This window comes from Pan troglodytes, chromosome 18 (genome assembly GCF_028858775.2).
Source record: "Pan troglodytes isolate AG18354 chromosome 18, NHGRI_mPanTro3-v2.0_pri, whole genome shotgun sequence".
Lineage (NCBI taxonomy): Eukaryota > Metazoa > Chordata > Mammalia > Primates > Hominidae > Pan > Pan troglodytes.
The window spans coordinates 86,200,507-86,211,251 of NC_072416.2; the positions used below are offsets into that span (position 1 = coordinate 86,200,507).

A 10,745-nucleotide genomic window follows, 5' to 3' on the forward strand; every position below is an offset into this window, starting at 1 on the left:
CAGTGCGTGGCCGGCGGCTCCACCAATGGCCGGGAGCCGAGGCCAGAGGCTTGCGCGGTGCGCACGGAGCAGTGGAGCCGCAGGACCCATGCCTGGCCCCGTGCGCCCTTCACACGGACAGCCTCGGGCCTGCTCCAGGCTCCTCCGTGAGGGACAGAGGGCCTGTTGGGCCTCCTGGAAGTCTTCTGGATGGGGGCAAGGAGGCCGAGGCCTTTGCGTGGGGTTGCCGGCCATTGTATTCTCACGATTTGCCTGGTGACTCTGGGTGAGGAAGTGGGGTGGATTCTGAATTGTGCTTTATTTTTACTTTGAGTTCATGGCCTTAGTTGGATTTATCCACAAGATAATGGAAACAGTTCTCTTTGAGTTGCCTCTCAGGCATCGCTGGGGGGATTGTTCTCCTTGGAGAATTTTCACTAGGAATGACAATGTGACTTGATACTGCCTTTCACCCAAGACATCTCAAAATATTTTAATAAGTATTTGAATGAAAACTATTCTCTTAAAGCTCCCCACAGTAGCTGCATTGGCAGCGACTCTTGGAACTTGAGCTGTGACTGGGGCTGGGGTCAGGATGCGAGGGCAGCCGTGGGCAGGGCCAGCTCTCCTATTCAGTGGAGTCTTTGTCGGCCGGAACCCTTTGTTCTGGAAGTCCTGGGAGTTGCAGACCAGATCACCTGGAGTTCTCCCGGGGCCTGGTTCTTTCTGAACCGGACTTCAGGAAGTGGTTTTCCCGGGCTGTTTTGGTAGTTATCAGATACTCGGACTCAGCTGCTGCGCAGGGGCTTGAGGATGGGTGGTGGCTGCCTGTAGTGGGCCACACAAGTTGTGTCCCTAAAGCAGCGCTTTATTGAGTGACCTGTGTTGAAGAAGCTCTTCTATTCTAGGCCTTTCTACTACAATGAGGAATTCTGCCTTGGGACTTGAGAGAGGTAGCAGTCCTGGGGTGTGGGTTAAGGGCATTCACTGAAATACCATGTAGCAGCGTGACCTGTGGCTATTGGAATGCGGCTGTAGGAATATTGCGCATGACTTAAATTCTGCTCTTGAATATTCATAGCTAGGCAGCAGAGAGCGATGTGAGGACTATACTTATGGCATGATACCATTTTTATTGCAAATATATAGGTATATGTGGAAGTTGACTAAAAATTTATGTGTGATCATTTTTACAGTGCCTGTCTCTAGGTAGTAGGATAATTTTTATTTTTCCCTTTGTCTTTCATTGTAGTTTCTCAGTTATTTCCAATAAGCACTGCATTAGTTTTATAGTTGTAAAAAATGTTTAAAAGTCAGGGAGCCCAGGCGTGGTGGCTTATGCCTGTAATCCCAGCACTTTGGGAGGCTGAGGCAAACTGATCACCTGAGGTCAGCAGTTTGAGACCAGCCTGGACAACATGGTGAAACCCCATCTCTACTAAAAATACAAAAATTAGCCAGGTGTGGTGGTGCATCCCTCTAATCCCAGCTACTTGGGAGGCTGAGGCAGGAGAATTGCTTGAATCCAGGAGGCAGAGGTTGCAGTGAGCTGAGATTATGCCACCGCACTGTAGCCTGGGTGACAGAGCGAGACTGTATCTCAAAAAAAAAAAAAAAAAAAAAAGCCGGGTGCTGTGGCTCACGCATGTAATCCCAGCACTTTGGGAGGCCAAGGCGGGCAGATCATGAGGTCAGGAGATCGAGACCATCCTGGCTAACACGGTGAAACCCTGTCTCTACTAAAAATGTCAAAAAAAAATTAGCCGGGCGTGATGGCAGGCGCCTGTAGTCCCAACTACTCGGGAGGCTGAGGCAAGAGAATGGCGTGAACCTGGGAGGCGGAGCTTGCAGTGAGCCGAGATCACACCACTGCACTCCAGCCTGGGCTACAGAGCGAGACTCCGTCTCAAAAAAAAAAAAAAAAAAAAAGTCAAGGAGAGGAGGTTTCTGTCAGGCACAGTAGCAGGAACCAGATTGAATTCTCTTGCCATTGAAATCTGGACAAAAATCTGTGAATCGGCTGTCCTAAGACATTAGACAAGCAACAGCACAGGACCGTGATCCTGAGAGAAGGAACATGAGAGGAGGGGACAGGGAGATACCGGGCAGAGACACCTGCATCACTGCATGGAGGAGATGGGTTGGAGTTGAGAGAGGCTGAGGCAGCAGAAAGTTGTGGAATCAAGTTCCTAAGAGCAGAGGGTTACACGGGGGCCTTCTTGGGTGTTTGGGGGACTCCAAGGCAGGCATGAGCTCAATGGCTCCTAAGCTCACCCCAGGCTGGGTGGTAGTTGGATTCCCACTGGCCGGAGTCCTCAGTGATCAGTCACTGCACTAGCAGGCCATGCCTACTGGCAGGCTAAACTATCCCTAGAATAAAGGCAGAGCTTAAGACAGCCTGAGAAAGATCACATTGAACCACAAGTAACAACACTTTTAAAAGAAAGACAACAAAACCTAGACACCCAACAAAGTAAAATTCACAATCTCCAGTATCTAGTCCAGAGTAGCAGGAAGCAGGAGATTGTGACCTATGATCAGAAAATCAGCAAATAGGAAGGGACCCTGTCTGGAATTAACTGACCAGGACATTGAAATCTATTAAAATTACATTCAAGAATTTAAAGGAAAAAAGGAACATAGCAAGGAGAGAAATAGAAGACATAAAAAAGAACCGTATGGAACTCCTAGACTCGAAGAGTGAGGAGAGTTGTTGCAAGGCTTGCCTTCCATGTGTTTCGGGTACGTGCATTTGGTAAGGTTAGCGGTCTGCTTCATCCAATGGGGAATCAAAACCCAAGTTAAATGACTTGCCAGGACCTTAGTGAGCAAGAAGCTGCTGTTATATAACCTGACGACTGCCAGATATGTTGGCCTGCGTCATTAGGATACCAGAATCTTGAAAGGGTACATTTAATGAGCTGAAATGTCACAGCTGGAAATGTAGACTCAGAGCATTTGCACAGGGGTAGACGGTGGTGTAACAGCGTGTGAAGCCGAGTGTTTTGCTGGCTGCGCTGGTGTGCAGGAGCTTCCTCGGAGCCCTTGTGATTGCAAGGTGCACTCTGGAGCACACCCATTCTTAGCTTGTCTGCCCTGTGGCCCCAGTGGAGTGTTTTGGAGCTGCTGGGAGGAGCTGTCCAGGGACAGACTGTCATGGTGGCAGTGGGCTGGAAACCGTTGTCTTTGGGGAAACGGTTAGAAATGGAGATTTCACAAGGTTCGATAATGGTTAGATGCCTGGAGAAGCAGCGCCTAAGTGAAGAATTAGGCTGGTTTTGTAGGTGCTAAGAGGGTCAGTGGAGGAACAGCAGCTCCGCAGAGGTGGGCTTCAGCCCAGCTGGGATTTTGTCATTTTCTTCCTGGGGTGCACAAGGCTTGCTCGAGGACCTGTGGTGGTGAGTGCTCTGTCACTGCTCAGGCAGACAGGAAGCCGCCATGGAGCACGCAGCACTGCCTGGCGGTGGTTGCTTTGGGACATGACCCATCACTGGAGGTGCTCAGGTGGAGTCAGGGTCTTTGGCTGGAGCCGAGCTCTCCACGTGCAGCATGCAGGTGGGCATGTTGAATCTCCTTTGAATCTCATGAATTTCAGAATCTGATTTAGTGTAGCGAGGCAATTTCTAGCATATTGCAAGTATCAACATTCTGTTAATGTGGCTGGGCACAGTGGCTTACACTTACAATCCCAGCATTTTGGGAGGCTGAGGCAGGCGGATCATTTGAGGTCAGGAGTTCAAAACCAGCCTGGCCAACCTGGTGAAATCCCTTCTCTACAAAAAAATACAAAAAAAATTTAGCCCAGCATGATGGTGGGTGCCTGTAATCCCAGCTACTTGGAAGGCTGAGGCAGGAGAATCGCTTGAACTTGGGAGGCGGAAGTTGCAGTGAGCCAAGGTCATACCACTACACTCCAGCCTGGGTGACAGAGCAAGACTCTCTCAAAAAAAAAAAAAAAACAAAAAAAAACCAACATTTTATTGTTACTTTAAAAAATGTATTCAGTGGAATCTATGTACTATGGCAATTTAATACCTACCATTAGCTATTGGTAAAAAATACATGGAAAGCTTTTCTCTCCCCTTCCCCTCTCCGCCCCTCCCCCTCCCCTCCCCCCCCTTGCCCTCCCCTCTCTTGCCCCTCCCCGTCCCTTCCCCCGCTCACTCTGTTGCCTGGAGCTGAGTGCCATGGTGCCATCTCAGCTCACTGTAACCACCTACTCCCAGGTTCAAGTGATTCTTCTACTTCAGCCTCCCAAGTAGTTGGGACTACAGACGCGTGCCACCACACCTGGCTAATTTTTGTATTTTTAGTAGAGACAGGGTTCACCATGTTGGTCAGGCTGGTCTCGAACTCCAGACCTGAAGTGATCTTGCCCGCCTTGGCCTCCCAAAGTGCTGGGATTACAGGCGTGAGCCGCCGCGCCTGGCCCGCTTCTCTTTAATAATCAATAATTTTATGTCTTTCATTTTTCTCATTTCATTCATATCAACATTCTACTTCTCTCACAGAATTTCATCTTACTGCTTCCCTCCCCTGTCCCCCCGAGATGGAGTCTCGCTCTGTTGCCCAGGCTGGAGTGTAGTGGTGCCATTTCGACTCATTACAACCTCCGCCTCCCAGGTTCAAGTGATTCTCCTGCCTCAGCCTCCTGAGTGCCTGGGATTACAGACCCCCACCACCACGCCTGTCTAATTTTTGTATTTTTAGTAGAGATGGGGTTTCACCATGTTGGCCAGGCTGGTCTTGAACTCGTGACCTCAGGTGATCTGCCTGCCTTGGCCTCACAAAGTGCTGGGATTACAGGTGTGAGCCACCGTGCCCGGACTACATTTTTATGCTTAAAAGCTTTTTAAAATTAGTCATTATAATTCTCTGCAACAAAACTACGTGTATACATTGAAAATTAAAAAGTTTTTCTGCGCTCTTAATATTCTAAGAGTTTAAGAAAATTATGATTGAGACATCATTACAGTGAAAATTAATACACAGTACATCAAAGCAAATGTATCTCATTTTGATTAAACACAGCGAGTAAAATTTGTTGGAAATGTATCTTTAAGTGTGCGGATGAGACTTTTGCTCTATTAGTTTAATTACCCATGGACAAATATTGCCAGCCTGAAACAGCTTTTAATGTCCACTTTAAGAACTTCATTCATTTAAATAAGTTGGGGACTAGAAGGGGTTTTGTCATAGCAGCATCACGCCACTCTCAGGCCCTTCTGCATTCCATGTCGGAAGCCTCAGTTCCTAAGACTCACTGGTAGTGATCTCTGCAGAAGAGTGGAGATGCAGTGAGTCGAGGAAAAATGAAGCATTTCCTCTTCTCTGCTGTGGGAGTCGAGAGTGAGGGACGGGGGTGCACACATGCCGCACAAGGCAATGCCTAAGAAACTTCTCGTTCACCCCGTTCACACCTGTTGCCCCGACAGAGCCGATGATGAGTACCCCACCTCCTGCCAGCGAGCTCCCGCAGCCACAGCCGCAGCCGCAGGCCCTGCACTATGCGCTGGCCAACGCACAGCAGGTGCAGATCCACCAGATCGGAGAAGACGGACAGGTGCAAGTAGTACGTACCCTCTCCACCTCGCACCTTGGGAAAGGGGGCTGCGGGGTGGGCCACGGCAGGGCCATGGCGGCTTCCACCGGTTCCGCTGTGTTTTGGGAGCACAGTGGTAGCTTGGGAGGAGGCACAAGGTCCCCATTTGAAGTAGAGGTCATCGTGGCCATGAGCTCTTAACATTTCACAGGTGGGGGCGGCTGCTGCGGAGCCTAGGGATTGAAGCACATGGTGGGGTGGGGCATTCAGTCAGCTCACCTCAGTCCTGCCAACAGGCAGGTGGGCAGTCAGCTCCAAGGGTCAGGCCGTGCGGTGGTCCCTGTCCCAGCTCGTGCTCCTGGAAAGCATCGGAAATATTTCTCAGTTCAGAAGTGCAGGCGCTCTCTTACTGAGGGAAAGAGTAATTTCCTTCCAGGATCAGTGGCAAAAGCTTGAGGTCATTGTTCCCATGCAGCGTTTCCCTTGGAGTTACTCAGCACACCCAGGTTGGGCGGGCAGTGTCCCAGCAGCAAGTCAATGTCCTGCCTTGCCAGTGCGGAGTTCTTTATTGGGGTTTTGTGACCCAAGCTGTGGTCAGCCTGATGCGCCTAGGGGCTTGCTCCCGGGTGAAGTCCCTCTACAAACACCTCCTGGATTCTGTGGCACGAGAGTAGGGGGTGGCTGAGAAGGAAGGAAGACTTTTCTGGAAGCTTTGCTGAGTGACTAGAAATTTTACATGTACCACTAGACATAGCCTATGTTTTTAGTGGCACCAGCCCCCTTGGGACCTCTGAAGACAGGTCATCGTGTGCCTCCGTGTCACCAGGGCTTTCTCCTGGAAACAAGGTCCTCCACTATTGAGAGTGGGGCGTGGCTCTCATCTCAGTGTGGCTTCAGCATGCTGTCTGGAAGAGGGAAGGCTTCCAGAAAATTCTGGGGCTTTTAGAGGGGGCGTTACCCTTCCTCTTACAAAGGAGATGAGACAGTTATGAGTGGTGAATCTTATTTAATAAGTTTATTAATTTGTTTGACATTCACAACGGCAGTTCCTCTCATCTTGTTAGTAAGAAGCTCTTTGAAAGCGTTCCAGAGTAGATAACTTTGTCATAAGGCTTACATAGAACATTCTACAGGAGTTTATTTTAAGATCCATTTCGACTAAGAGAGAATTTCAAATAAGATAAGGAGTATTCGTTTCATTTACAGGTTTATAGGAATTATTTGTCTGCCCATATGTATAAACAGTGGATTCTTTGATTTTTTTTGAATCACATTTATTAGTGTTTACTCAAACTGTTTAAATAGTCATATGAGTGTTTCTTTGATTTGAAAAACGTTGCCTGCCCTGTTGTGAGGGTAGGCACGTCAACAGCTCCCCTGCTTCAGCCACACACTGCTTGCGTAGCCTCCCAGTATCCCCAGAGAGCTGAACGTATCATTTGAAAAGAGGTGTCATTGTGATTTTCTATTTCCCCTCTTTTCTGTGTGTCATGCACATTTTAAAATTTACTTGTTTAGTAACATTTAAAGATGTAAATATCTTTCCTGGGACCTATTGCTCCTTTGTGTAGTACTGGAAAATGTTCTGTGTTACACAGTAGCCCCCCCTTAGTCAACTGTGATCTGAAAATATTAGATGAGAAACTCCAGAAATAAACAATTTGTAAGTTTCAGATTACATACTCTTCTGAGTAGTAGCATGATGAAGTCTGGTCGTCCTGCTCTGTCCAGCCCGGGACGTGAGTCGTTCCTTTGTCCAGCATGTCCAAGCTGTGTGGCACATATGGGCAGGAAAAAGCATAGCATATACGGGGTTCAGCACCATCCACAGTTTCTGGCGTCCACGTGGTGGGGGTAGGGGGTGCTTCTTGAAACCCTCATGGATGAGGGGGACTACTGTGAACCAAAAGCTTAATTTAAAGAAGTGACCACAGACTATATTGCACTATTCAGAATTTAGTTATCTTTTTGAATTGTAAACAGATAATCAAGAACAAACATTCCGGAAGATGTTTCTTGTTTCCTTTGCTTTTGATTTTCTTCTGATGCTTCTTGGTGTCTTTTCTTGCTGCGGATCCCACAGGGACACCTCCACATCGCCCAGGTGCCACAGGGGGAGCAAGTCCAGATCACGCAGGACAGCGAGGTGAGTCAGCTCTCGCTGCAGCACTGTCCCTGCAGGCACCGTGCCCACATGCTCCCGACCTTCATCGGTGTCACAGTGCGAGGGCAGCAGGGAGCCCCCAGGACAGGGAACGTGGGCAAGGGCTGCAGGACTCCGCTTCCAGGGTGCACATAGCGGGCCTGCAGTCTCTGTGGCCTCGCTGCCTCCCCCTCCTGTCCGTTGGTCTCCACAGCTTCTGGTCTGTCTTGGTAAAGATCTCCTGGGTAGATGTTTCTACTCCTGGCTGGAAGTGCCCTCTGAGTACCCTTCTCTCCCTGTCTGGCCCTGCCCTTCCTGCCAGGGGAGGCCCCCAGTGTGGCCGAGATGGGGTCTGCCCCTGCATAGGTGACCTGACATACCCCCTCACCTGCCATGTGGCCCCAGCTTCCTAGTGGCCTCTACGGGATTAGTGCCGATTTCATGGGATGGTGGGGAATCCCACAAGGTGATGCTGCCAGTCCTGAGAGCTGGTCATAGCCCTTGACGCACCTGCCGGGTCTGTGATTGTCTCAGTTTCTGGAGCTCTACCCGGCCACGCACTCAGAAGTGCGGGCTCAGCTGCTGTTGGGGTCTGGAATGTGAAGGCGGGAGTGACAGTCTGAGTTCTTGGAAAGCCGAGGCCAGCCGGTTGCGATGCTCCATGTTTGCATGCCAGAGCAGGACTGTCTCCCGGGTGACCGTCCTTCGACTCTGGGCTGTTTGCTGCAGCACAGGCAGCAGCAGGCACAGGGCACTAAGCAGCGCACACGTGTTGTACTCAGTGACCATGGTGCGCTCTGGGGGATGAGGAACATGGCTGTTTCTAGGTCGTGACAATGGCACCAGCTTTGTGTTTGGTGCATAGTAGTGTGTTGCTACAATGATCTCAGGCTTCCCCCACACACACCAGCAGCGGAGACTAGGAAGCCCGGGTGCTGAGGTCAAGGGGACTCTTGGAGATGTTGGCGTGCGAGGCCTCCTGGGAGCTCATGCTGGGTGCAGGTGCTGTGGGGGAGCAGAGGAGAGAGAAGCCCTGCCATCGGGGACTCACAGCGGGCGCAGAGCCTCCTGCCCAAGTGCCCGTGAGCAAGACTGTGGACACATGCACGCCGTGGCACGTGGAGCACCAGGGACTCGGGCATGTCTGCTGGCAGTGGCTTTAATTTGGACACCAGCAGTTCCCAGTGGGTTGTCCTGAGAGGGGAGCACATGCGTAAGGGTTCCGAGGGCGGAATGAGGATGAGGTGAAAGGGGAGGAACGAATTCATGTGGGGGCCGTGAGCGACTGGGAATGAGTGGGCTCATCCACACAGCGACATGACCAGGTCACTAAGAAACGTGGTCAGATGGATGGATGGAAGGAAGCAGCAGGGCGGGGAGCAGGTAGGGGATGGTCCCAGGAGGCCAGAGTGTCCAGGGAGGAGCAGGGCCTGGTTCTGTGTCTGTGGGTGGGTCAGGGACCATCTCCGTGGAGATGTCGGGAGATGCGCCTGTCAGCTCAGCGAGGTCAGGTGCAGGAGTTGGGGGCCTGAGTGGCTGCGAGGTGCAGGATCCCAGCAGCACCTTCCAGTGCAGGAGCTGCCTTTGAGGGGCAGGGGAAGGTTTGCTTCTCAAGGCACAGACAGATCGGGGCTGGGAGGCTAAGCTCACTGCCAAAGAGCTCAGCCAGAGTTCTTGAATACCTGGAAGCCTATGAAGTTCGTCAGAATGCTTAATTTCCTTAGAGTCATTGAAAATGCAGGAAAATTGAAACAGCAGCAAAAGAAAAAAATCAACACACATTTGCTTTTTATAGTTTATGCTGAAAAATCTTGACTACTCGAATTTCAATTTTTTATTATTAGTTTTATCCTCTTCAGTTTTCAAAACTGAATCCATCTTGTATAGGTGATTGTCTTTTGTTTTCAATAGGAATTGAAAGCCGTAAGTTAGAAATTGCTAATAATACTAACGATGGCTTCGTGATAAGTGACAGTATGCGGTCTCCTCACCATAAATTCATACCATCTTCATTTAAAGTTATTTTGTTAAAACAGGATATCTGCAAATAAACATTTAGCAGGGTCTAACAGACAACACAGTTCCTTTTTACAACAAATGAAAATGAATTTCTAACTGGAGAGCTCTTAGTAGCTCTGTGGTTGAGTGAGTTGGTTCCTTGCGTGCAGCCCGTGTCCTGGCGTGGTGATGCCGCACAGCTCAGCAAGGCGTCCCCCTTCGGGGAAGCTGGGCGACACACACATAGGACCTGTCTCTGCTACTTTCTGTACTTTTTGTGAGTCAGATTCTTTCAAAATAAAAAATGAAGTAAAAATGACATTTTCATTTGGGGTCAGGGTAGGGGAATGGGTACAATGCTTTTTGAGTTGTTTGTTCATCTTTAAAATAATAAATAGTACCTAGAAATCTAAATATTTTGTTTTGGGGCTTTTGTTGCTACCGGAGGTTGAATTTTTGCAGAACTAGTGTTTTCTTGTTATTCTCAAGTGGCCTGTGATGTGTCTTGGCGTGTTTGCCGTGTCTGAGGGTGTCTTGGTGTGTTTCTACTCATGACCGTCTCCTCCTCTCGTTCTTTGTAGGGCAACCTCCAGATCCATCACGTGGGGCAGGACGGTCAGGTGAGTGTCCCAGTCCCCATGCACATGCGGGCGTTGCGCTGCCGAGGGGTGGGGTTCTCAGGGGAGGGGGTGGGACGGTCAGGTGAGTGCCCTGGTCCCCATGTACATGTGGGCATTGCGCTGCCGAGGGGTGGGGCTCTCACAGGAGGGGTGGGACGGTCATTGTGGGCATTGCGCTGCCGAGGGGTGGGGCTCTCATGGGAAGGGGGCGGATGGTCAGGTGAGTGCCACAGTCCCCCTCTCACATACAGGCCATGGTGCTGCCAAGGAATGGGGGCTCTCGCGGGAGGGAGCGGGGGTGCAAAGGCCTCTCAGTGTGAGCCCCAGAGCAGGACTGGCTTTCCTCACCATGACAATGCACAGGCCTGGAAGGGGGAGGGCAGGGCTTGGGGGTTACATTTGTGTTCCGTAGGATTTCAGCAGCTTTTGCGCTACGGCGGAAACGTGCCCTCCCACCCCCGCC

At 50.3% G+C, this 10,745-nt stretch overlaps 1 protein-coding gene across 42 annotated transcripts in view; it reads left to right on the forward strand.

Annotated features, from left to right (window-relative positions):
- Positions 1-10,745, forward strand: part of BANP (BTG3 associated nuclear protein) — a 129,308-nt gene that overhangs the window by 79,388 nt on the left and 39,175 nt on the right. For 24 of the 42 annotated variants that reach the window (XM_054668560.2, XM_016930360.4, XM_063797953.1 and 21 more), the window contains 3 exons: positions 5,415-5,551; positions 7,605-7,667; positions 10,244-10,282. In XM_054668560.2, the coding sequence (XP_054524535.1) occupies positions 5,415-5,551; positions 7,605-7,667; positions 10,244-10,282 (239 nt within the window). Of the gene's footprint in view, positions 1-5,414; positions 5,552-7,595; positions 7,668-10,243; positions 10,283-10,745 lie in introns of all 42 variants that reach the window. The other 18 variants (XM_016930341.4, XM_054668558.2, XM_063797952.1 and 15 more) reach the window with 1 other exon arrangement.